Source organism: Dromaius novaehollandiae, chromosome 9 (assembly GCF_036370855.1).
Source record: "Dromaius novaehollandiae isolate bDroNov1 chromosome 9, bDroNov1.hap1, whole genome shotgun sequence".
In the NCBI taxonomy this organism is placed as follows: Eukaryota; Metazoa; Chordata; class Aves; order Casuariiformes; family Dromaiidae; genus Dromaius; species Dromaius novaehollandiae.
Window position 1 is genome coordinate 11220441 of NC_088106.1, and position 26510 is coordinate 11246950.

General features: G+C 37.5%; 1 protein-coding gene across 3 annotated transcripts; it reads right to left on the reverse strand.

The window, feature by feature from the left end:
• Positions 1-268: 268 nt before the first annotated feature.
• Positions 269-23478, reverse strand: MCCC1 (methylcrotonyl-CoA carboxylase subunit 1). 3 transcript variants are annotated; one of them, XM_026094807.2, is made up of 19 exons: positions 23333-23478; positions 21882-21928; positions 20733-20872; positions 20171-20266; positions 19909-20030; positions 18723-18870; positions 17746-17867; positions 16515-16626; positions 16104-16185; positions 15114-15241; positions 12509-12692; positions 11912-12021; positions 10425-10641; positions 9305-9391; positions 8668-8717; positions 6241-6378; positions 4728-4835; positions 3388-3459; positions 269-1858 (listed from the first exon to the last, which is right to left on the reverse strand). In XM_026094807.2, the coding sequence occupies exons 1-19, from the start codon at positions 23389-23391 to the stop codon at positions 1739-1741; spliced, it is 2142 nt and encodes a 713-aa protein (XP_025950592.2). In that variant the 5' UTR covers positions 23392-23478; the 3' UTR covers positions 269-1738. The 3 variants fall into 3 exon arrangements, with proteins under 3 accessions (XP_025950592.2, XP_025950594.1, XP_025950593.2); XM_026094809.2 differs by lacking the exon at positions 23333-23478 and adding an exon at positions 23090-23108; XM_026094808.2 differs by lacking the exons at positions 269-1858; positions 3388-3459; positions 4728-4835; positions 6241-6378 and adding an exon at positions 6887-8308.
• Between the last annotated feature and the right edge of the window lie 3032 nt (positions 23479-26510).

The following is a 26510-nucleotide window of genomic DNA, read 5'->3' on the forward strand; positions in this document are numbered from 1 at the left end:
AATGCCAAACTGCTGTCTCTCTTCAGCAGTGACTTCCTTTTTTTGGATGCAGATCCAATATTTAGATAAAGCAAGCCATTAAACTTACCTGCAGTGAAATCGACTATGACTGGCTAGGTTAGCACTCCCTAATTGTGATCTGCAGATCATGGACGGCAAGATATCAGAAGATGATATGCAAAACAGCTGCTTAAAGCCCTCTCATACATAAACATTTTCAGATAAGCAACCAAGGAAAGAACAAAATGGAGAAAAATGAAAACAAACATTCAAAGTTAAGCTTAATTTTTATTTGGTTGTGGATAAAAATCACTGTGACAACACTCTACAAGATAGTCCTGGGGTAGTACATTTTTTTGTTAGGTGGCCACTGGACTACAAGGAAACTTGAAAAGTATTACTCTATTTTTAATATACAGACCATATAGACCCATTATATTTATACGCTTTTTGTCTGCATTGCAGACCAGGCTGCACAGTTACAGAATCAGATTAGAGAATTCCTCATAATATTGTATATTGATTCTGAAATAGGATTTCAGATAAAGATCCATTTGCACAGATGCATCTACACAATTGGGATCACTGTAGCATCTATATCTTTCCCTGTCTGCAGTATAAACCACGCTACAAAACTGTGCTAAGGTCTTATATCAACGTACCAAAAGTTCGTATGACAAGCAGAACTTCACAATAATGGAAGTTAGTAACAATTAAAACATGCATTTTTCCTTCCCTTTTCCTGTATTTCTGAGGTGCTTTTTGAACAAGTTAAAATAAATTTATGATAAACAATCAATATGCTGTGTCTGCCTAATATTATCTTTGGATATGAAAAAAGGCCCATTTTCCCCTCTGCAAGATTGCAGATACAAAAGAAACAGGGACTACTCTTAGTCATATTTCATGTTATAAAGACATAGTATACTTCATTCTGGCCAATAAGCGACATACTGGAAGATGAGTAATATGAAAAAAATAATGTGAATTTTGAAGTCAATCTTTTATTTTGGCACACATTTTAATCATTAAATAAGATCATTGTTTTTCTGTGCTACTACTTCGTCTTTAAAGATCAAGTGCTCTTTTTGTAAAACAGTCACATTCCAACTTTGATTAGTGTAGCAAATGCAAATATGCATTTTTAGACTGCTTTTTAATCAGATATTTCAAAGTATTTTAAAATAATTGTTGAAATACAGAGTTTTCACTACTAGCTGAGGTAAATGGGAAACTAGAAGCACCAAAAGACAGTGACTTAGAGCGTGCACAGGCTAAGGAACTATCCTGAATTCCTTATTCAGGCAAAATGACAAGCCACAAACAGGAATTTTGCCTGAGAAATGAATTTATAAAATACTTGTCACCTTTCAGATCTCTCTTCAATCAATGTTCTCACATCTCAGAGAAAAAAAGGCAGCCATGAATGAAGAAGTAGGCAAAAGGAACCCTCGCTCTTGGCAAATTACAGTCCTTACAAACAGAGGTCAACATCATTTTCCAGACCAGTACCTTTACACAGGCAAACACAACTATTCAGTAACAATCATGTAGGTCCATTAGTTATATACACATGATTACAGTATAGTGATATCCAATATTTCAGCAAAGTTAGCCCAATTGACAGTCAAATTATTCAGGGATTGCAGAGGAAACCATTCCCCAATCCACTTTACAAAACAGTTTGCTGAAAATACGAAGACACCTTCTTCTTAGTAAAATGTACCTTCCTTGAATCTTATTTTGACTCAGACCCTTCATCCACAAATTCAACTAGAGAAGCATGTCTGTTGGCTTGTTCACCTTCTTGGAAATTAACCTTTTTTATCACTCCTGCCTTTGGAGCCCTTATGGTATGCTGCATATGAACAGATCAATAGTGAACCAGCAGAATATTTTTACAGTCCTCTTCTCTTTCTACAGCAAATGCTAATATTACTTTTTGGTGCAATTAAAACAAAACACACTTAATCACTTCCTCCAACACATGTATATTTATTTTAAGCCTTCTAAAAATGTTACCTCTGTCCTTTTTCAAATTTTATTTCCTGATCAATATTTATTTTGATAAATATACTGGGGATAAAAATGCTATTTAATGTTACATTTTGAAGCATGAATGTTATTTTACTTCACTGATACTTTTTGCTAAAGTGCTAGGTATCAGCCAAAAACAATACAGTTTTAGTCCAATATGTCAGTCATATAACAGATCTGTTCCCTTAAGAGGAATCTGCACATTTACTACAGACATTTTTGTCTGCTGGCCAAGAGGGATCTTTATCAAACAGATTTAGGCAAAACCCAGTTGAAATACAAATACAGCTATTAATGACACTGAAGGAATAGTATGTTTACACTCCAGTGTCCAAATTGGCCTACTTGTTATTACATCAGGTTAGTTTTCCATTGAAGTTTTGTTTCTAGATAATTTTCTAGAGGGTTACTTTAACATCAAAACATTTAATAACAGACATTAGTTACTCATATCTTAGCAAGGATTCATTTAAATAAGAATCTGGTTTTGAAATTTTACATTTTATATTTAAAATAGCACTGAAAAAAAAAAAAACCCAGAGAACCACTCAGGTAATGTCAATCTGCGATATCAGCTGGAGAGGCACAAACATTTACCACACAATCTCAAAGAATTTGTAATTCTTTTCTTAGTGCACAGATGCCTTATAAAAGGCCATGATAGGGAAAAACATATTTTCTCAACAACTGTAATTTTACTACTGCAAATTGAGCTGTAAAATAAATGAACAGACCCAAACCCAATCAGTATGGGCTACAGAAACTATACCAAACAATTTTAGCCAATGTCAAGCAACGTAACAGGTGATATAATGGCTAAAATACTATTCCACTGAATGCCACAGGGTCAGTTACAAAGAATCTTTAGTTTACTCTTGGTAAAGCTTTATGTAAATAATAAAAAACACATTATAAACAAGAAAATCCTGGGCATATTTATGCAGTCACCATCAGCTAAGTTTCTGCATGAAGTAAGTGCAGGCATTAGAATAATATGCTTATACTACAGAGAGAGACCAAGAAATATACCTAAGTGGTCTTAGAAAAAAGAAAGGATTATTAGCTCGTTGGGAGGGAACAGAAGGATTTGCAAAGCCTGCCAAATGAATGTTAAAACATCTGAAAAACACCACAGATTATATAAACATTCTTTATTAATAAAATAACAGCAAATGTAATCCTCTAAAATCTAGTCAGACACAACACTCATTTCACAGCGTACGAGGCAATACTGACATCTACTCAAGCCAGAATCTGCACCAAACTTCAATAATTCAACCAAAACTGATTGAAGTATCACCATATTTTTATTTTCTCTGTAATTTAAACCTTTTTTTTAATGTCACTCACCTCCATTTTCATAGCTATCATAACCATTAGAGGGTCTCCAATCTGAACCTTATCCCCTGCTTTCACGAACACCTACAAAGGCAAGCAAAAATAGGGGAAAAATCATGTATGTCTGTACCATTAAAAATCATCATATGCATCTTGATTAGCACAAGAGGCAAAGGTCTCTGGTTGGATATACTGAGTGACTGTGGTTTTGCAAAACCTCATAATATCTTTATTATGTTGAGTTGCGTATCTGAGTTTCCTACATAATACTCAGGGGAAGGCAGAGGCTGTGGAAAAAGGTTCACTAACAGCTTAGCAAGAGGAGCAGGAAGCCATTTCAAAGAGGAAACACTAAAAGACAAGGTATATTCTAGTCTTTCTGGCTTAAGAGCTTCTATTCTGAGAGAGAAAGCTCAGAACCTCTTCCCGGGGTCAGTCACTAAAGTTGTTTTTAAAACACAGAGAAGATTGCTGGAGACATTTATTATTTCTGCAATAACCCTGAGTTAGAGCATTCACTCAGGAGACAGGAGATTACATTCAGTGTACTCCTCCCTCTGAAAGGGTTCGTGCTCTTTTATCTCTAGGAGAATTCCAAAAACTACCAAACTATCCTGGAAATCTCCCTTCTGTTGAAACTTCTCCACAGTATGAAAAAGTGCGCAACACTTGCTGAGCTAGAGGAAAAGAAAATTAACACGAGGGAATATGACTTGAACTGAGTATTGGAAGTGCCTTATCTGGAAAGTGAAAAAGGGGACCCTGGGTTTTGGTTCTCATTTAACAGATTGCTTTATGTACCTTAAACTAAACTACCACTGGATTGAGACCACCCAGAAGCTGAACTTAAGGCACGTTTGGATGATATATTTATATGCCTAAATTCCATTTATATCCTTCTTTATACTTCTATACTTCTGGGCCTTTCTTCTCCAAAACAACAAAACACAGAGCTGAACAGAAAAGGCATTTCTGAGCTTAACTTTTTTTGGCAGGTGCATCCATCATCTCATTCTTTTGGTTGGATGACGCAGGTCAAACAGCCTGCATAACACTTCAGGGGCCTTTGGCTTAGAAAGTAATCACAATGAAGAAACAAATTTATTCAAATGGTAGGATTAGTTAAATATTCAGATTTTTCTGAGCTCTGGGAAAGGAGACTAGTTGCCTGAAACACTCTTGCACGGCTACTGATAAGCAGACTAAACAGGGATTTTTTCATTTGGGAGCAGCCACACAGAAGTGACATGTTCAGCCCTGACTCTTTCCTGGCAATACAGCACCAGTGCTGGAAGACTGAACTTGGGTATATGTTGGAGAATTCATTTTCCTACTTATAGCATTATAATTACCTTTTCAATTGTGCCAGTCATGGGCGCTACGGCACCACCTTGCATTCCCACTGAACTCATCGCAGATAAGTACTTGGGGACAGGAAGGCCAATCTGAGCATTACCTTCCTACCAAAAAAAAAAAAAAAAAGATGCCTGAATTAACAACAAGAAATAATATCACTAATACACACACTGACATACATGGACAGAGCAGGCCCAGCTTTATGCAGAGGCAAACTAGTCAGTTGTGTAAGGTGGCAGACTACTGCAGCCAGGGCAGCAAAAGGACTGTGGGCACGCTGACTTCTTTGCCAATGTCAAAGTCCTCAAAAGCTAGGCCTGCTGCTGCTGAAGTAGCAGCAAGAAAGCAGCTTCCCCTGTGGAGAAAGGAGGATCCACACAGATCTTTGTTCCAAACCCACACCTTCCCTATTCATGCAGCAACAGCACAGAAGGTTTTAGAAAATGAGTAAAGGCTATTTGCCCAAGGAAAGGGTGAGCAGGCCACTGCAATAAGTGGGGAGGAGACTGGCATCTTCATCACCAACTGCTGTCAATATGGAGGATATTCCATAATCCACAATAAAATGGATTCAGTGCTAAGCTGAGTTAGAATTTCCCACTTTCTTCCAAAATCCCCTAATTCCTCCCAGACTTGCTATCCAGAGCTCCTGGAGACTCATTCTCCCCCACCTCCTACCCTAAAGCTCCTGTGATTTACTCCAGATCCCTCACCTCAGACTCCACTTTGATACCACAGGAAAACTGAACTTTGCTATTTCAGCATGAGCTATTTTGTCCTCATCACTGGAGCAGCAAAGTTTTCACTGCATGCTGCTGAAAGTCTTGTGTGTCTCAGAGATAGAGGTTAATTATTAAACACACAATAATTTATTTACTTATTTAGATTTTAGATTACATTTATTATTGAGTTACTTTAAGCCCCTGTAATCTTTCTTACTGCAATAAAAAATTACCAGCTTAATCATGCAAATTAGGGTACCTCCTCTTTCAAATGTCATTACTAATGCAATGCAGATAATACCACAGTAACTTGTAATTCCAATTTTCTAATATTAGCTGAAGTTACCCTCCTTCAGACCCATCTTGATTTCTCTCATCGTTTAATTTAAAAAATGAAATATACTGAAATAAAAGTATCAGAGTTACAAGCACCTTCAAATACTTTTCAGTTGCAAATCATTGCTACTATTCTAAGACAAGCTCAGATATGTGACCATTTTAATATGGGCAAGGGTGTTCCCCCAGCACCATCAGTTGCAACTCCTTTGATTCAGATAATTGCATTTTTTCATTGCACAGGTAATCACTCACTCACAGATCATAAGCAACAACCTCTAATAACCTGGTTATAAATCCAACAACATTATGCACCAGTATATAAAAAAAAAGATTCTTGAAATTATGATTCTCTTCCACACTCCCTTGCAATTTATATTGTTCATTTAGACCAGTAAAACTATGCTTAGCTGAGATTCTATACTTGTGATAATAAAAACAGGAACTTTACCGGAGAGAAGAGATAAATGGTGTTGTCCAAAATGACCAATTTGGACTTACAAACTGTTCCATTTACTGAAGACCTCAAGTAAACAGAATCGCCTTCATTGAAGATATCTCCAGAAATCAGGAACATTTTATCTTTAATCTGAAAATAAAAAGCTTTTATAAGGACAAAGCCTACCCCTTCATGAAGTGTAATACAATAAAACAGAAGTTAGGCTTTACTGTATACTCTCACAACCTGTGATTCTTCATAGATAATTCTGAAATTAAAAAAAAATATATATTTCTAAATCTTACGTATTCTTTATTTTTCAATTAATAGAATGTGTTCAGTATCCAATGCAGTCAGCTGAGAGGATCAGCTAATATGCTCTCCCAGGACAATTTTTTATCATAAACTGCACAATAGTACTCAGCAAAATACAAGGGTATGGTATTTCTCAAGAAGAAAAAAATCAGAATAGCCTGTAAGTGATGCCATCAGGATCTAGTATTTTTAACTTGTCCTAATGTCTTGACTTTGCTCAGACTGAAATACCCATACTATTTACCTCACATGGTAAGTTTCCACAATGCTTTCCAAAAGACAGGAAAGTTTCTCACTCTTGGAAGCTTATAATACAAAAACTAAAATATATTCAGTACACCTACGAAGGAGCAGAGGAGATCAGTAATGGAAGCAGGCAGGGTCAATTAGACAACCAAACAACAAAAGAAGGACCAAATAGGTTGTTTTTTGTAGGTAAGCCTTTCATCTAAGTCAGTGTAAATTGCACCTCTGCAGCAAATTCGGAATACAAGGACAGTAAGAATATCAAGTGCATTACATTTAACTGACGCTTTAAGTACAAGTTTGACATCACTGAGCATAGAATTAGAGACTTGCTAATCTTTAAGAATGCTACGTGTAGAGATTAAATTCAGTCTTTACTTATACAGTCACATATTACTTTTTCCACTGAACAAAGGCCTTATCAAGCGCACTGAATGGATCGTGCTGATCTGAAACTGATCCCTGAGAAAATATCCTTTGGTTTATCAGTGTCCTGAGAAGGGGTGTAAGTCAGGTCAGTACCCAGGGCAGCACTGTGAGTGCTTGCTGGTTCCATGGCCCAGCAAGCTGCTCTAGCCGATGGGCCCCACGGCAGGTTTTGTAGCACTTGCAAGGCACTTTCCTCTTCCTCTTGATCAACTCCTGAAGCACGTGGGATTCTGTCTTCTCATCTGTTACCTCCAGCTTCTCTCCATCCCATCTCAGCTCCCATTCTTCCTTCCTCCCTGGGAGTCTACATTCCCCCTCCCCAGAAGGCCCCACCTTACATTCCTTCCAGCCTCTTTTTCTTTTTTTGCTGACATTACCTATACAGGATAAACATAAAATGTAAAGCTCTCCAGCATTACATGTATAATCAATATATTAAAATAACCTAGGAATTATCTGAGGGATGTGGATTATATAAGTATTCAGATCAGCAAAAATAGGGGCATAAGGGTCTGAGTTATCTGATATGTGGTTATACTCAGTATTTTTCCACTAAGCTCATCTCTGTAGAGTCTAGGCAGTTCACAAATATTGACTTATTCTCATAACGCCCATTTTCTGAATTTTAGAAACAAGAAATGGAAATGCAGAGAGATTGAGTTATTAAGTATTCATTTTGTCTGCCAAATTTAAGATGTAATCCATTAGGAGATCTTATTTGACTCCATGTGGTACATGGGATATGTTCAATACTCAGCAAAACAGAACTCTTATAAGCCACACAATTAGAGACTACCACAAAAAAAACCCCAACCCCCCCCTAAAACCCACAACACCCTATATTTAAGTGTTTTGACTAGTCTCCTGTAGGCCCTCTATAGTGCAAACAGAGATAGAAGCCAATTCTACCGGGCAGCACTCAATTATTTAACCATAACACTCTACTATTCTGATTATTCCTTATCACATTTGGTAAACAGTTTCCAATTTCTGTCATCAAAGAAAAAGTATTATCTTACAGACAGTGCTCTGCAGAGCTTTTATTTATCCCACAGCAGGTCCATCTCATGCATAGAATAAAGCAGGAGTCCTGCGGAAAAAGTCTTTTTAAATGCTGATTTAAATCTAACCTCCAAGGTTTTATAAAAGCAAATTTACAGGAGAGAAAACAAAGTCAGAACTTTAAACACCAGAAAAGCAAATGCTTTTCTTAGCCTTAGTTTCAGAAGCATTTTAGCAGATCTTCCACCCAATCCAGCATCTAGCACAGATAATTTCAGGCCAGACTATCAGAGTCTACCATGCCTGCAAGTAAACCAAAAATAGAATCCTATATTGGTGATTATCCAGCAACCTTAGTAACAGCTGATACCAACAGAAGTCTACCAGAAACTGACTCTACTTTCATCTAACAAAGTATCTGGTGAAAAAAAAAAAAAGGATTTATACCTGCATGCTGTATGACCCTTCTTGATTGTAATTTACAGTTATGTCCACAACTGTTTAATAAAACAAAATATATATAAGTAGATTTAATTACAGTACCTAGGGAATAACAACATATAAACAATATTCCAAATATCTTTTTTTGATAAAAAGAGACCTCCCAATACTAAGACAAGAACAATTGTTCTCAGATTAGCCTAGCAGACACTGCAGATTTGTGACAGCTAGTACTGACTATTAGACAACCTTTTTCCAAAGCTGAACATCTGAAGTTACGCTCTGAAATCAATATTAAGCTATCTGGACAGAAAACAGATTTTTGATGGGAAAAAGTGCTGAACATTTCCACACCAAAGAGAAGTCAAAAAAAAGTTGATGGCACTTCTAAACACTCAACCATATTTAGATGATGAACATGATTACTGACATTTTTATTTGGTTTATACTTCCTCAAGATCTGAGGGCACTGATTTAATAATTAACCATGCAACTTTGTGAATTTTCTTCCCAGCTTAAATTGCATAAAACTCATACTGCTTCTATTTGCTATTTCTTAGCCTTAATTTTCATACATCAGTTGAAATAACTTTGTCCATGAAGTATTTTCCCTCCCCTCTTGCACTGTTAGTTATTCACTTACTGTTTTCCCCATCCAGAAGAGACAGTTTTCTAGTATACAATATATTTATTCTTCTGCCACTACTAGATGCAAATGGTGAGAATTTATCTAAAACACAAAATATAAGGACATGTTACTTTCATTCTGTTTGGACAAAAGACAACACTTGGAACTTACACCATAAAAGTCACAGTCCTATGCCTACTATTAGCATGGCAACAGGCTGCCTGGGAATGTTGATGGCTTTTCCTTTGCCTGCTGTTTTTGAGAATGGATAAGATACACAGCTATCAGATACCGCCCAATTAATTTATCCTCTCTTAAAGCAAGGGTACAGGCGGGCTTCCTGACATATGTGATTTTCTCTAATGCCAGTTTTCCATGTTTCCAGGATAGTCAAAATGGAAGAAGAAATAAAATTAACAAGGTTGTTGGCAGCATACATTAGATTTGTATGAAACTTTTGTTAATAGCAATCACATTCCCCATTGGTCTAGATACTAACAGCTTATACTTTTAACCCTCAAACACATCATTATAAATATCTTCCTTTGAACAGATATGAACACCTAGACTTGGAAAAGAGTAACTCAAAAACCTCTTTTCAATTTAGAGTCTTTCCATTTGTTTCAGTAAATTATGAATCACGTCCTTGTGGTTTTCGGTATATTCAAAATCACAGTATTAGAACTCAGGAATTTTCAGCTCCTGCAGTTCTGTTCACTCCATTAAACCTACCACCTCTCCCAATCCTATCTGAGTCATTTTTTAACTCTGATGGCCTTGGACCGACTGTAGGAATAACAGTAACCAATAGTTCCCATTTGTACTTGAAGAGCGGAAGAGGACACAGTGACACAGATTATGAACTTGGATCCCAAGATCTTTTGGGTACTGACTCTCTATCAAGGGAAGCACTCTGTACATTACAGTGGTGATATATTCATTATCTGTCTCTTAACAAAAATTGTAGTCTGCCCTGCCTGTGAATATCAGACAGATGCTAGAACGCAAAACCCTCAGCAGGAACAAAGTAAGACGAAGACAAAGCATACAAATTAAATAATGGTACAGGAGCTCACCACACTGCTTATCCACACACAAGCAAAATAAAACAAAGGAAAATAAGCATGATCCTTACCACCTGACTGATCTCTAAAAGCATCTGTTACCATTTTCTCTTTCAGTATGAGTCCTAGAGCTGCCTGACATACAACTTCATGTGGGGTTGCCTTTTTGGCTGGAAACAGTTCATCGTGGTGTTGAGGAATGAAATTAGTGTGCACGTTTCCAGCCTCAAACTGCGGGTGTCCCGAGAGGCTCAGTAAGAAATCAATATTAGTGTTTAATCCTACAATCTGTCAAGAAAAAGAAGCATATTAACAAATTGAAATGAAGTTATGAATGAATACATGGATTTCTGTTCAACTGATACATGAATTAATCTTTCTTAAAACAGCATCAGCAAAACACAGTTTACCAAGAAAATGTAATTAATTCAATCAGCATGTTTCATTACCTAAGAAGTCACTACTCTTATTAAAAAAAAAAAAGAAAAAAAAAGAAAAAAAAAAAAGAAAGAAAAGAAAAGCTTTCCCAGAAGCATTAGAAATGGGAGGTGATTTAAGAAAAAATTACTTCTTTGGAAAATCCTGTTCTGAGTAGTTAGAAGAATGTTCCGAATACGCAAAGAATAGGTTTCTAAAAAGAGCTAAAACAGTTTCAGATATGCCAAACCTGATCTTTTAATAGTAACAAACGTGACTTTTATAAATTTACTAGATTCTATGCATTTTCTGTCATCCTAAATATCTAATCAAAAAAAGAACAGGAAAATATAACTGGTTATTTTAGGGAAAGCAGTGAAAGTGATTAACTGTACTGTGCTGCCAACATTTATTGACTGAAATAATAATAAAACAGAATTCCCTGCTTTTTTTTTTTCCCCAGAGTTATCTCTTTCACTTGCAGTAATCTTAAATTTTAGCTAAAACATAGTGGGCCAAACATTTTCACCAACTCAACATTCATCCTTATGTTGTTGATTTAAAAGTTTAAGTAAATTATGCAGTGAATAATATTTAGTTTGACATCAAATCAAACCTTCTGAATTCTGGTTTTGAAAACAGATATAGTACCTGTAATTTTCATTGGGGAAAAGGGACACTTCTTAAAAATAATCGATAGCATTAAAAATTCTCTTTCTTTACCACAGGTATATTCTAAAATCTAATCCTTTTGAACACCAGAAATTATAACTACACATCGTCTGACACAAATTCCACGTGCAGACTCCTTTAACTTTGAGAAAGCTCAGACTATGGTTTAATATTTTGTCATTTGGACTTACTGCTTTATGAAGTCCGAATTGCAATTTAAAATATTGCAAATTTAAGAAAAATCCACGTGTAAAACAGAACTTCACTCACCTCTGCTCACTTCATTGATGAAAATGGTTTGCGTATTACGAAAAATATAGCCTCAGCAAACAATAAATGAATCTGCAATGGTAGTGACAACACAGGCCCCCTCTGTGAAACCACTTTTGCTTTATTGTAGTATTTTATTAGTTTGCTGTTAGTTCAAGATGTAATGGATTTGAAATCATACTGGGTTCCTTCTACTTACATTATATTGATGCAAACTGCATTGCAACTTTCTCAGTGCTGCTTGACGATTCTCAGCCCAAACAACTAACTTTGCAATCATTGGATCATAATGGACAGAAACCTCATCACCTAAAACACAAAAAGAAAATTTCTAAGACATGTATCTTCCGAAAGTTGGTACACATAGTATCGCCCAGCATATGGCAGTAAATTCCATTGCAATTACAACCAGGTCTCTGCATGTCCTTAAAGAAAATTCATTTTTAACTTGTGACCCAGCATTTCAATTCTAAGACCAATCTCACTATAGACTTTTACAGAGAAAAAATTACTCCGATTTGATTTTGTCATAATCAGAATTGCAGGACTGGTAAACTATGATGGGAATATAATCAAAATAACCCAATGGACAATCTGCGTAGAAAGAGGTAAATAAAATATTCAATGATTGACCAAAGTACACGAAAAATCACATGGAAGAATAATTCTGCAGAAATTTGTATTTATGACAACATCCTGTGGGACAAACTGTTATTTATGCCAAGGAAGGAAATGCTTAAAAAGAAAACCTTTTGACATTAAATATTTCGAATTACACTGCTGTCCTCAGTTTTACCTTGTCTGACTCCAGTCTCTATCCTGGTGAAACTGTCAGGTGGTGGGGTAGATAAGTGCAACAAGGGCCCAGCCCCTGGCATAAAGTTATTATCAGGATCTTCAGCATATATCCTTGCTTCAAATGCATGGCCTCGAAGTGGAATCTCCTCCTGCATTAGAGGAATCTTCTCTCCTGCTGCAACCTGAAAACATTTCTTTTTTCTTTAATGCAGGATCAGTATTTCCCATTTGGATACAAACACTTGGGTATTATATACACATCCCCCTTCTCTCTCTCTCTCTCTCTCTCTCTCTCTCTCTCTCTCTCTCTCTCTCTCTCTCTCTCTCTCCCCCCCCCCTCTCCCCCCCCCCTCTCTCTCTCCCCCTCTCTCTCTCCCCCTCTCTCTCTCCCCCTCTCTCTCCCCCCCTCTCTCTCCCCCCCTCTCTCTCCCCCCTCAAAAGCCACACACACGACATACACAAAGATACATGTGCATGTGTATATGTACACACACACGCGCGCATCTCTGGAGACAGGCACACCATACTGTTTACTACTATTTAGCAGAAGAAACAACTGCAAACTTCATAAACACAGCAATTCAAGGAATAAAAAGAATATCAAATCAGACAACATGGTTGCCTTGATACCTGAATTAATGCAGTCAAGAAGCAGTAGTTAGGCTGCAACACTATGCCTGAACAATTTCAAGACCACTTTGTCATATATTTTGGAACAGCAATCATTCAGAGATAGAAGAGCTGCAATCTCAAGCAAGAAAAACCTATGGCTTTGTAACGAAATTAAGATTATTTCTATGTAAAACAACAGTTTCCTAGCAATTGTCTTTATTCCCTATGTCAAAGAAGTGGGTTTTGCAAGCACTGACTTTTTGTATAAGAACTCTAGAGACTCAGTTCAGAAAAAAGAAGTCAGCTACTGTATTTATGATATTAGAATTTGTGACAGCAACCCGAATTCTAGGGCATTACACTATCTTGTTATCTAAGAGCAGTATTTAGAAGGAGTGTCAATGTATCATAGAAGATTTAGAGATCTTCTAGACATGAACAACTAGAAAGCACGTTAAGAAACAGCTAGGAGAAAGAAGTGGTAAGTCATAAATGACTAATTCTGAAGTTACTCATTCCTTTTTTCTGAGAGTCACCAGCCAAAGAATTTTGGATTACTACAGTAAATTGACCTTGTAGTATTTCACACAGCTAAAGCATATGGAAAATATTTTCATTTCTTTCTACTGATTTTATTAAAAAATAATTAAATGTTTAAGTAGAAGCCCGATCAACTATGCTGTTGATTATTTCATGTACTCTGGGACCTGTACAGATTTAAGGGAAAGTTTCTCAAATTTTCTAACAATTTAAGGAGTTTTCATAGGTAAGTAATAATCATTTTGTTCCTCAAAGGACTTCAAACACAAAAATATGACCAACACCACACCAGTTGGAGATTAAAAAAGCCAACTTTTAGGAACAAAATAATAATGAGAAGCCTGCTGCAACTAAGCACAGAGAGGAGACCCTTTACTAACTAACAAGCAATCTAATTCCCATCTACACAAGAAAATACAAGCTCTCACTGAAGATTAGCAGCAAAATTTCATCCTCTTTTGAAGTGTCAGGGGTTTTCCATACTCTGCCTTCTGCCACTGGACTGTGGATTTCAACAGAGACAGCAGAATATAACTTCTGAAAGACAGTAGTACTACATAGGTTCAAAAAAACATCTCTCAAAGAATTGATAAAGACACCATTTTCTACATATTATGACTCATAATAAGCCACATGCCACGACCTCTTAACCTTTCCACATTCTCTCTTTCTCTTTCTTCCAGTATTGTTTGAACCCTGCTCCAACTCAGCACTCATCAATGCTCAACTTCCATTCCCAGGTCAGCAATCCACAAGCTCTTCCTGTGCTTTTGCCAGTTCAGTTTTCTTTTCTGGTTACACTAAACAATCTGCCACCCTATCTACTTAAGCTCACTATGTGCTGTACTCATCACTTTAGATTTATCTAGCCAGAAATGGTTTTTTAATTTCTAGTTCCCTGAGGTCTGAAACTTCCTGTTATCCTTCAGACATGTGAGTAACCTCTGTGCATATTGGGCGTGTGAGGAAATAGCCTGTTTCCAGTGCACACAACTATACATTTATTCTGGAATGTTAATATACTGGTAGAACACCAAACACATGCTGTTGTGAAGAGTTTTTCTCCTCTGGTCTGATCCAGGAATGATTTTTGGGCCAGAGATACACTACACATTTAAATTAGAGAAAATTAAAAAAATTGTTCAGAATGGCACAGAGAAAATCAGGATCCTACTCCTCCCACTTCCTACATTCTCTATAACCTGGATAAACATATGGAAAACAAACTTTTCCTCCCCGCAAACAGGAAGTCTTTGCTGGAATTCAGAGCATCTCCACAATACTCTCCAATCAGAGTAAGAAGATTTTCCTGTGGAGCAATGGAAACTGTACCTGGTTAGCTGGATGGGAGATTAGCACCTGAAAACAAATCTGATCTCCCGCAGACATTATCAAAGAATACTGCTCACCAGAAATGAGGGATTCTACATGTAAAATCAATTACTACTTACCCTAAGCTGCCATTCCACCAAGTCTGTTCCAGTGATCATCTCTGTAACTGGGTGTTCCACTTGCAGTCTGGTATTCATCTCCATGAAGTAAAAATTATGTTGGGAATCCATAATAAATTCCACTGTTCCTAAAGTTTTTAGTAAGAGGAAACAAGTTTTTTGGGGCATGGACATAAGACACTTAGTTATTTGTAGTTTTGAAAGATGCTTTCACAGAACCATAGAGCTGGGTTAATCCAAGCAGTAGGTCTAAATCAGCCAACTGCCAGAAATCATGGAATTGGATGTTATCACAATGCTATTATTTCTAAAACGGATAGACTGAATTTCATTACATTCTATGCAAATTATCTTAAAGGGTTACACAATTGAGATCTAAAAACAGAAGAGTTGTTTCCTTGCACATTTACATATTCTGTGCTGTTGAACAACCATTCGTCCCTAGAGTAACAGCTGAATTTCAGCAGAGCTGTAAAAAGTGCTTCAAGACTGTTAAAAAATATTTAAATGCCCTATACTTTTTTAAAATAAATATCCAAAGAAAATGGTGAAAAAAAAGAAGTAAATAATTTTAGCAGCGAGTTTTTTTTAATCTGGGAAATACTGTGGACTTCATAGATAGTGAGTTGTTTTAAATGTCTTTCCTATGTCTTTCTTTATGTTTTATTCTTTATAAGATAAAAGAGAAATGATTTTGCTTTCCTCAAACTTACTTACGTTCATAATACTCACTTTCCAATAACAATGTAGTTGATTCAATCATCTGTTCTAAAAATATTTTCTTTATATTCATCTGTTGAGCTCAGACCAGGTACGATAGTTTAAATTTTGCCGTTAAATCAGAATAAACTATGCAATTACTCACTTAAGCCTCAAAAAATTCTGGAATGTGCATCTCACTCTAGAACAACCACATGCCATTTGCTTTTAGCCTCAAAGTCTTATCAAGCTAAGAGGATGGCTCTGGAGCAGCCATACCTCCAGACTTACCTGCTCCCACATAGTTCACTGCTTTAGCTGCTTTGACAGCAGCTTCTCCAAGTCTCTTTCGAACTTCAGGATTAATTCCTGGCTGAAAATAAAATAATACAAAAGATTACAAATTATTGCAAATTTTAGTGATAGCAGACTTACTACAAATATGAATATTTTGTGATGTTTAGAAACTGTAGTAAAATCCCTATCAATATCATGTTTGAAATCTACGTAATTTTTCTGACAATCATTTTCCTAAATGAAGTCATTGTTTTTAGTTAGAACATCTTCTGCAACAAAATTAAAACAGCTACTGAGATTTATAAATACAAGTAATAAATGCCACTAGATAAATCAGATGGGAGTAAGCAATAAATTTAAAAATATATCAGTTTTTAAGAAAGATTGTAAGAACTTTCTGGTTACCCCTGGTGCCTCTTCAATGATTTTCTGATGTCTTCTTTGTACGCTGCAGTCTCTTTCAAACAAATAGACTGCATTGCCATGCTGGTCACCAAATACTTGGACTTCAACATGCCTGTTTCATAATAATAAATGTATCAATGTATTTCACTGAGGATCACTGAAGCCCCAATTCTGTGACTGACTTCACCTAGACTTTCAAATTTGTACACAGTCCTGTAAGACTTCAATAGAATTTCTTACAGGTTTAAGTATCTGCCCTCAAACAGCCAAAAATGTAGAAATGAGGTCACTATCACCAGTCAGCAGTATTTCAACTGTATTAGGCTTTGTAAATCTTCTAAATGAAGTAGGATTCTAAACTCCAACTACTGTAATGAAAACTCACGGGTCAAAAATAAACAAACTAGACACATATTTAAAGGCTGCTACCTCTCTATTAGTTATTTCATTATAATACAAGTAAAAATTTGCTATTATTTGGTCTTGACTGTGATGATGTTTTCACCCGTAATTTGCTGCCAGTGTGGAAATTCATAAGAGGCAGCATTTCATTTATTGCAACATACTATTTCAGAAGACAACTACCAAGTGGCAGAAATTCCTTCCATATAGAAGATAAACAATAACTTGTCACTATTCAGATAATCTGATTGTTGGCAAAAGAAATTCTCCAAGAACTTAGTGAGATTTCCCCATGCCCAATTGTTAGCAAAAGCAGGCCCCTAGTTTCAGTCTAATGAATGGTATCTTTAAAGTGATATGGCAAGAAAGACCGGTGGAAAGTACAAAAATATCAGATCTATGTCAAAACACTATCACTTCTATTTAATATATCAAGACAGAAAAAAATTTACTAAATAGTTTAAGACATTTGAAGGCAGCAGAAACACCATGACGTACACAGGTCTGTAATTAAAGCATTATGAAGTGATTCTTTCTGGATGGAAAGTGAATTTGGAACGCTTACCAAGCAAGAACATTGATGTCATAACCTAACACAGTACAAAACACTTGGAACATACTCTATAGCAACATCATTAAATGTTACTCCTGTGTTAGTCACTATAATAAATTCAAAACCTCATAGAATAAGCAATTCTTATTCATTAATATACGCCACAATGCAATTAAAACATACAAGAATCATTTTAATCCTTCTTTCAAAATATCTACGTTTATTCAACAGTATAATAAACATTACACCATTTACAGAAAAATATCTATTGCTCACCTTGGATTGTCTACAAATTTCTCTATCAGCATTGCATCATCATTGAAAGACTTCTTTGCTTCTCTCCTAGCTGATTCTAGTTGGTCCAGAAACTCCTTTTCTGAATGAGCAATTCTCATGCCCTACAGAACAAAAAATAAGATCTAAATGCCTAACAGTATGGTACACAATAAAAATCCCTGTTGCATGCAAACAGGAGCATGACTAAAACAGATGTACTTAACAATAACACATTTCCCTTCTTTCTTAACCATTAGCAAAATTGCATATCAACCTCCAACAAGATAATCCTATTAAGTCCCACTGAAAGCGACATTAAAAGTACAATAAAATGATATTGCCATCCCATTGATACAGATGAGAACAAAATTCAATATGACTCTTGAACCTCATAGAAATTTTCGAAGACCAGCAAAGAAAAACTGATTTCCTTACAAAATAAATATACCTATTTCAGAAATAAGCAGAATTCTCTACCATGTCATTTTTATACAAACTTATATCAGAGTAAAATCAGATATAGACAAGGAATTCACCATGCGTTAAAAGGTGTCTAGATACTGATTAGTTAACTAAATTAGTTACTGATTAGTTAATAATTTTTTATGCAACATTTACCACTGCTAATGAAAAAGTCACAACAGACGCTATCATTAAATAACTATTTAAACTCACTTAATTTCACCTAAATAAATCTATAAGACAAATTTTCTGCTTATGTAAATTACTGGAAATCTATTGAAGTAAACAACACTAGTTTATACCACCTACATATTTGGCACTGCACTTCACAATAGATGAAATGAGATTTCAGACTGCTGTACTGGTCATTATTTTATTAATAATTAATTTTAACCAAAAGTAATTCTCTGGTTTCCTTGTTTTCAGAGGATTTTTTTTATATTATTCAATTAGTAGCAACTGAGGCAAAACAACTTTATACTGTGTGATAAACAGATTTGCATTAGTTCCTTTACCTTTCCTCCACCTCCACGAACAGCTTTAATCATTACTGGATATCCTATTCTCTTGGCATGTTCTTTTAGACATTCATCTGATTGATCTTCTCCATGATAACCTTCAACAACAGGAACGCCAGCAGCAGACATTATAGCTTTGGAAGTGCTTTGACAGAATAATTTTGACAGAATGTTTAGAATAACAATAATATTTTTCTTACTATAAGCTCCAAATCTGCAAATGCTCCCATCGTTAATTGCCATCGTATAAGAAGTTCTACTGACTTCAAATGGACTATTTACATAAGTGGGTTTGGCAGGATTTGACTGTAATTAATTAAATGCTCTAGATAGGAGTACCTTTTCTCTAAACCACCCAGATAAAAGTTTCAGTCAATTCCAGCCTTACCATTCTTTCCCACCTTCTGGCTCACATTTATGGAGAAATCAAGAGGCCAAAACCTAATGTTTTCAAATTACAACACTGCATCCTGCCAAAATCATATTTAAAGTTGTACAAAGGCAAAACTCTTCTTGTGATACAAACTGTATCTGGATTCACATCACACATAAAGCACCCAAACACATAACAGTAACATCAAATATGCATGTAAAACTAGTTAAGTTACAGAGGTAGTTTACCCTCACATAAGTAAGTGATAAAAAATTAATTCTATGAAATTAGTATTACACAGTTCATGTTTTCCTAATAAGCTTATTTCTATATTCTTGATTTACACTTCAAGCCCTGGAAACATTTCTTTGGTCTAAGTAACTACGATCCTCTGTGATGAACAAAACGTATCGACACCATTTTACGTCAGCCACAATAATCTCTGCTGCAGTATCTTCTCTTCCACCATTCTTCTGATTCATTTGGGACCAATACATAAGAGATCCAATCTGATTGCTGAACCTTTATCTACATAACACTACAAGGCCTCAGTCCAGCTGGATAACTAGATTCAATTAGGTATGTAATTATTAAAACCCTAGTAACTGAACAGTCTTTATTGTTCCCATGTTTATAGGAAGCCCACAACCATGAACTTGGAGCTTACTCCTTTGAAGAATGCAATAAAAATAAATGACAATAAAAATTGAAGGAATAAAATAATTATGGAGAAAAAGATCAATTAGTAACAAAATTAGCTTTGCCAAACCATAAGTTACATAACCAAGTAACAAATCAGAAAACAGATACCTCTTAATACCCATATCTCTGATAGCAGATGAAGGTGGACCTATGAAGATGATTCCCTCTTGCTTGCACAACTCTGCAAACTCTGTGTTTTCTGAGAGGAAACCATAACCTGGATGAACAGCCTAAAATAGAATAAGGTTACCAGCCTATTTGTATATTAGTTTAGCTTAGAAAACCCTGAAACTTCATTAGAGTGCTAGGGGAAACACAAAATGGAAATATGACAGGTAAAAAAGAAGATTTAAGGCCATGGTCTACTTACCTGTGCTGCTGAGACCCTGGCGACCTGCATTATTTTCTCCATGGCCAAGTAGCTCTGCTGTGAGGGTGCTGGACCAATGCAATATGCTTCATCTGCCTGTTACCAAGAAAAACATTACCACAGACCATTTATTAGACAGTATATAGCAATTTTAAACTTCAATTTCTGACCTCATTTTACTATTTAACCAACTGCTAACATGCAACAGTTTAAATCGTTGCATCTCTTCATGTAGAGACTCTACTGTATGAATCAAATTCTGACTTCCCAAAAAAATCAGAGTCCATCAGCTAACACCCAAAGGCTACTCTGGAGTTTAGAAAGTCAGATTTTTCTGAACTTTCTGTATTGTTGACAGGTATTAAGACAGAGACTAAGCACATTTTTCATTGACTCTAGGAAAACTTGATGGTAACTCTACAGAGAAAAACAACTGCACTAGTGCACACACACTTCTTTTCATATTTAACTTATTAAAGCAAAGTACTATTCTGAATGAATGCTAATAACAAACTGAAACATTTACAGAACCAATCACAAACTTTTAATTAATATACTTCACCATTGCTACATGCAAGGAATTTCTGTCTGCTTCACTATAAACTGCTACAGACTTCACACCCATTTTCCTTGCTGTTCGCATCACTCTGCATGCAATTTCTCCTCGGTTTGCAATCAGTATCTTCTTTATGATGTGACTTCCTGTTTAAAAGAATGAATTGGAGCAAATTTTTAAAGAAATATATCCTTAAATATATTCCTGGAAATAAGGAAAATTTTAGAATTCAGATTTCATCATTTGTAGTGTTTATTTTATGCACATCTTTCAATAGTGAAAACAACATAGGCTTCACACAAAACCCTTTCCAGGCTAGTCTTGAGAGCATTTTTCTTAGAGCCACTATGCAGAAGCTTGTTTAAATTATTTGCTTTTTTCTCGAGTCCAAGAAATAAACTCTAATCCTAAAATAGCACTTAAATGTAAAATATGATGCATATATTTTAACTGTGTACTTTCTAGACTCACTATGAAACAATTAAAAACCCTAAAAAGATGACAAGTTATTCTCATTTATGCAATGAACACTTATTCCCCACTGACACGCAGTCACAAAGAAATAACAAAGAATAAAGGTATTTTTATCTTTTCTTTTTAAACAGTGACTTACAAGATTTGTAAGTATTATGACAGCAATTAAACATATCAGGAAATATAAGGAAAATGCATCACAGGCAAAACTGAAGAGGTTAAAACTAACCTACAAAATGATAATATATCTCTGAGTTATAAAATGTATCTTTTCAGAACATATGACAATAGGATTAGTTTAAATCATCTTACTAAATATTACCTTCTTTCACCTATCATTTATATACTACTATGCTTAAAAACAGTTCTCGTAAGTCTTATTACCACCTTTCTATCACAAAGGGTCTCAGACGAAAATATCACAAATATAAATAATTTTCATGTAAGTTGAGTATGACTAAATATGATAGAGGAAATTACTCAAAATCTTCCTTATGCATTAAAGATGATTTCTGTTAAGTCAGGTACAGACTATGATTTTGGAAAACTACATAAATATTGAGTACTTATTGAAAAGAAAACTGTAGCTTTTCCTATAAGTAATGATCTAAAACTAATTGTAAAACCACCCACACTACACAGGCAATTAAACCCAAAAGCTAAAGAAGGTCAGCTTCATACCTGTCGTTGAAGCACATTTCACAAATCTTTGTCCTGGGTTCCATTGTCTGTATGATTATAAACACACAGAATTGTTACAAAACAGAGAGTATATTAAGGTATAACTGAACTACTTCTATTTTCAAGTAAGAGACAGTACTAACACAGTTCTGAAGTATTCGATACAATTATACAGACACAACCAGATACAACAGAAGGTGTAGCAAATGTACCAAGCTTCTCCTTAAAAGGGCTTGCATTTTAGACATAATGGGAACAACAAATTGCCCCCTTTTTTTTCTGAGCAGCATTCGAATTGGAATATGCTTTTTTTTTTTTTTTTTTTGGTAAATCTTTCAGAGAGAACAGCCAATGTCTGACATTTATTACAGAGAAAGCAACTGACTTCAAAGTATTCAGGAAAGAAGACACGAAATCTGAGTGGAACAAACACAAAATAGAAAAGATTACACAGAATGTAGTAGCTGATTATACACAGAAAGGCTACAAGAGGAACAGATGTAAAATATATTGAGAAAGAAGAGCTATGAAGAATTTTGGAAATCAAAAGTTAAATCTCAAACGAGACTGAAAAGTACTAAAGAAATGAGGTACAGAAGGCTAAGTGGTCAGAAGAAGTTTTAGAAGTAAGCTCCTGAAACCTTTTAAATTAACACATAAATCTAGTTCTGAACGTTGGATCAAACCCAGCACTTCTTAAACTGTATCAGTGAAAAAGTTGCAAGACATCCTTGCACCATCCAGGTGCCAACACCCCATGACCAAATCTCCAAAGTTCAGCTTCGATAACGAGGATAACGTTTCCTAAACTGCTGTAGTTATAATAAACGGCTGCCTTGGTCACTAACACCTTCCGCACGGGATCAGACGCAGGGCTGAGGGGCTGCGGCTGCAGCGGGCAGTCAGCGATGGGGGTCAGGCCCCGGGACACTGACAGAATCTCTGCTCTTAGCTGCGCTTGCCGCCGTGTGCATTTTTGCTCTCTCTATCCGCAGGCGATGCTGCCACCCGCCACTTGAGAAAACGCGCACACCTTCCCTGACCGCGAGCGCGCCGGCTCTCCCGGAGGGGAGCCTAAGGGCTCGTTTCCATGCACGGCACCGCACGCACCGCTCGCCAGCCGCGGCCGCAGCGCCGCAGCGCGAGGGGGCCCTGAGGTGCCCGTGAGCGCTGCCTGCCTCCCTCCCGGCCCCCGCCCAGCGCGGTACCGAGCAACGGGCCCGGGCGGCGGCCCCGCGGAGCCCCTTCCCCCTCCCTGGGGACAGCCGGGCTCCCCCCGCAACAGGCCTGGGCAGCCGCCGCCGCCCTGGCAGCCGCCCGCTGCCGTTAACCGCGGCGGGGGAAGGGCACAGGCGCGGCCGACGCCCCGCAGGAAGGGGGGAGCCACGGCGGCAGCGGTGCCCGGGGGCCGCGGGCTCGCCGAGGTCCCGCCTCCCCCGCCCCGCACTCACTGACGCCGCAGCGCCCACAAGCAGCACCGGCCCCGCCGCACCGTCAGCACCAGCGCCATGTTGGCCAGCGGGACGGAAGCCGAAGAGGGGCGCGCGGCGGAGCGGGGCGGGGCGGGGGCTCGCGCGCCAGGCGAGCCCCGAGTGGCTGCGGCGAGGGGCGGGGCTGGCGCGCGGCCAGCGGCCGTGTTGCGGGCGGCGGCGGGAAGGGGCGCGACATGGCCGTTGGCCGGCGATGGCGTTAACCGGGATGGCGGGGGGCGCCGGGGCGGACTCGATGGGAAACGGCAGACCGAATTAAACTCGGATAAATGTGAAGTGGCGCGCACGGCCGAAGGAAGCCCCGGCTCGCGTGTGAAAGCGCGGGGCCCTGTTTTCTCCGGTGTGGCACCTGGGGGTTGTAGTAAAGTAGTGATGCTGACAGCAAGCGAGATGTTGGGAGTGGCTGGGGATGTGTTTAGCTGGGCCTCCTAACACAGCAGGAGAAGAAAAGCGAATCACCAGGGCCACCTGATTCACCTCGGTCCTCAGCAGACCTCGAGCTGACAGTAACATGTCCTACACCCTCTCCATACTCTGAAGCAGACAGTTTCCTTTAGAAAGAACTTTCTTGGTATATCGCTAACCTTTGCTTGTTCTGTCGCTGCTTTTTTCTTTTTTTTCAAGCTGGCACGATGACAATAACCGCAGTGGGCACTCGCACCAAGAGCGGTGATTGCAGCAGGTTGCAGCGGTGCCAGATGAGCTCGGGGAAGTAGTGCGGTCCCTCAAGTCTGGCTGCAAAAGACAGGCCCAGCACTTACTCCAGAAATGCGATTTTTAGAACTATCAAGTGAAACTGTATTTTTTCCATAATTCATGCACTTCATTCTTCTTCAGTATTGCACTAATAGCATAGCCACTCCTTTATGTCTCCTGAAATGGAGATTTAAAAACATTTTCAGCGTGTTCAGTTTCTTTGCGAACACAAGATGGCAGGCTGTTACGGAGTTTCTTGTTCAGCATTGGGAAGAATTAAACTAGGGTATTACAAAACATAAGTCGGAGGTGTGTGGAGGAATTTACACACTGAACAGCAAAACTAACGGAAGCAGCAAACTCCTTTTTTTTTTTCTTTCCATGAGCAGATTGTGAACAACGTAATTTATTTGGAATTAGAATTCATTTTCTTGGGGAGATGGCAAAATTGTCATTCCACAGCTAAATGAACAAGGTTAAACATTAAAACATTGGCTGGACTAATGAATAGTATTCTTCAGAAACTTCCAGGCTATAGGAAAGCCCCAGCCAAGATGAGGTTCGAAACCAGCATCCATGTCTCTAGCTCTCTGACTGATTTTCTGACTGTCAGGTTGAAAGTTTTCCTTTTTCCCAACAATCATTTATTTTGTTTCTGCATGTGGGAAATGCAACTTACTCCTTTTTAAAACTGTGAATAAAGAGTTAAATAAGAAACTGAGGAGATGAAACTATAATTTATTAAAACACTTGGGATCTAGAAATGTGGGCTGTAGTGCTTGCAGAAAAGGGGAAGTGCAGGTTATTTGACATTTTGTGGCTGGCTGGGAAAGCCCTGATGCTAAAAGTGTCGGCATTGCTGTGGCCCGTAGACTTCAGACATGCATACTCTGCATTATTGGCATGCAATGACCACAGCCATGAACCTGTTTGTAAGAAAGGAAAGGACCAGCTAAAAGTTCATTAGTTCCCTTCACTTATAAATATTTAAGCTGAAGTATGTCTCTTGCTATATACATGGACTTAGTTTTCATGATATGACTAGATATTGATCCATGCATATCTCTCACTAAATACACATGCATTCCTTATATGAAACAGATAGCCCCTGGACCTCTTGCTCTGGTCACCTTGGGGAGGACAGTGCAGATGTGAGTTTATTTCAGGTCTTTCATATCATCAGTAGTGGAGAGGTGAACTCACGTTGTGCTTTGCACATTCATGTACTCTGAGTCTCTTGTCGGTTTACTAGTGAGTGTTAACTCCCTGGAAATCTTTATCCTCACACTCTCGTTATTTTCTTTAAATTGATTCTTTTTTAAAAAAGAAGCATAACAATTCCCCCCTGCCTTTTTTTCCCTAGGCACTGTGATGTAAAAACATTTCCTCAGTGAATTAAAAATCTTTGGGCTTACAGAACAGTCCATGTTGTGACATACAGATGGATTGTTTTGCCTTGAAAAGGAACATATTTGACTATTCCTTCATCCAGCATTAATCCTTGTCAAGAAAGAGAATTTGGGGAAATCCGGTAGCCTTTGAGGAGCCACTTCAGACCCAGCACAGTGTCACTGCACATGCAGAAGGCCGCATCTAAATCCTAGTTCATCAGCTGAAGTGCACCTCCAGGCATGTATGCACCAGCCCAGCTTCTAAAACTGACATGAATAGGCCAGGAACTTTAGCCACTACATAGGCGTGTATCACTTGGGCCAACCTGGCACCAAATCTGGTATTGTTTCAGACCAAGTAAGTGCAGTTGAGCAGAGTAAACTCACCGTGTTCTCCTGGCAGCCTGTTTTCCTACAGAATGATAAATCAAGGGGTCGGTGAAACATTTTTAGCCCCCAGTCTTTCAAAGATCAAAGGGACAAGTGATATGGATTCAAACTCTGCCTACACCAAGGGGCCATATGACCACCAGATTTTGTTTCAGGTTTCTCAAAAAAACCTTTAAGGTTAAAGTTGAAGAACTTCTGCATGCCTGATTTTATTGAGAAGTTTACCTCACATGTTTGTACCACATTTAAGATGTTTAAGAGTTTGTATGGTATTTTCTAAGGCATTTATTTCCTCTAGTTGCCGTAAATGCATGCTGTAAGGATATGTTCTCCTCAAAAGACTTTCATAATAATTCCTAAGATTATTATCTGTGAAAGCAGTTTAAACATGAAGTAACAAACATTCATTACATCTGCTGTCAGTTATGTTCTGTGTTTACTGGACCAGTAGGAAATAAAAAAAAATATTTAGTCATATAGAAAAGCATAGTGAATTCAGATACTCAGGAAGTTGTGGGGACATTAGCAGTAAACCTCATAATGATATTTTTAATACACATTTTTTTAAAAAGTAGATGAAACAAAGATGGAAATATCAGATGACCTGCCCAAGGCCATGGGAGAAATCATTGTCAGTTATGCTTAGAATTTAAGCATACCTG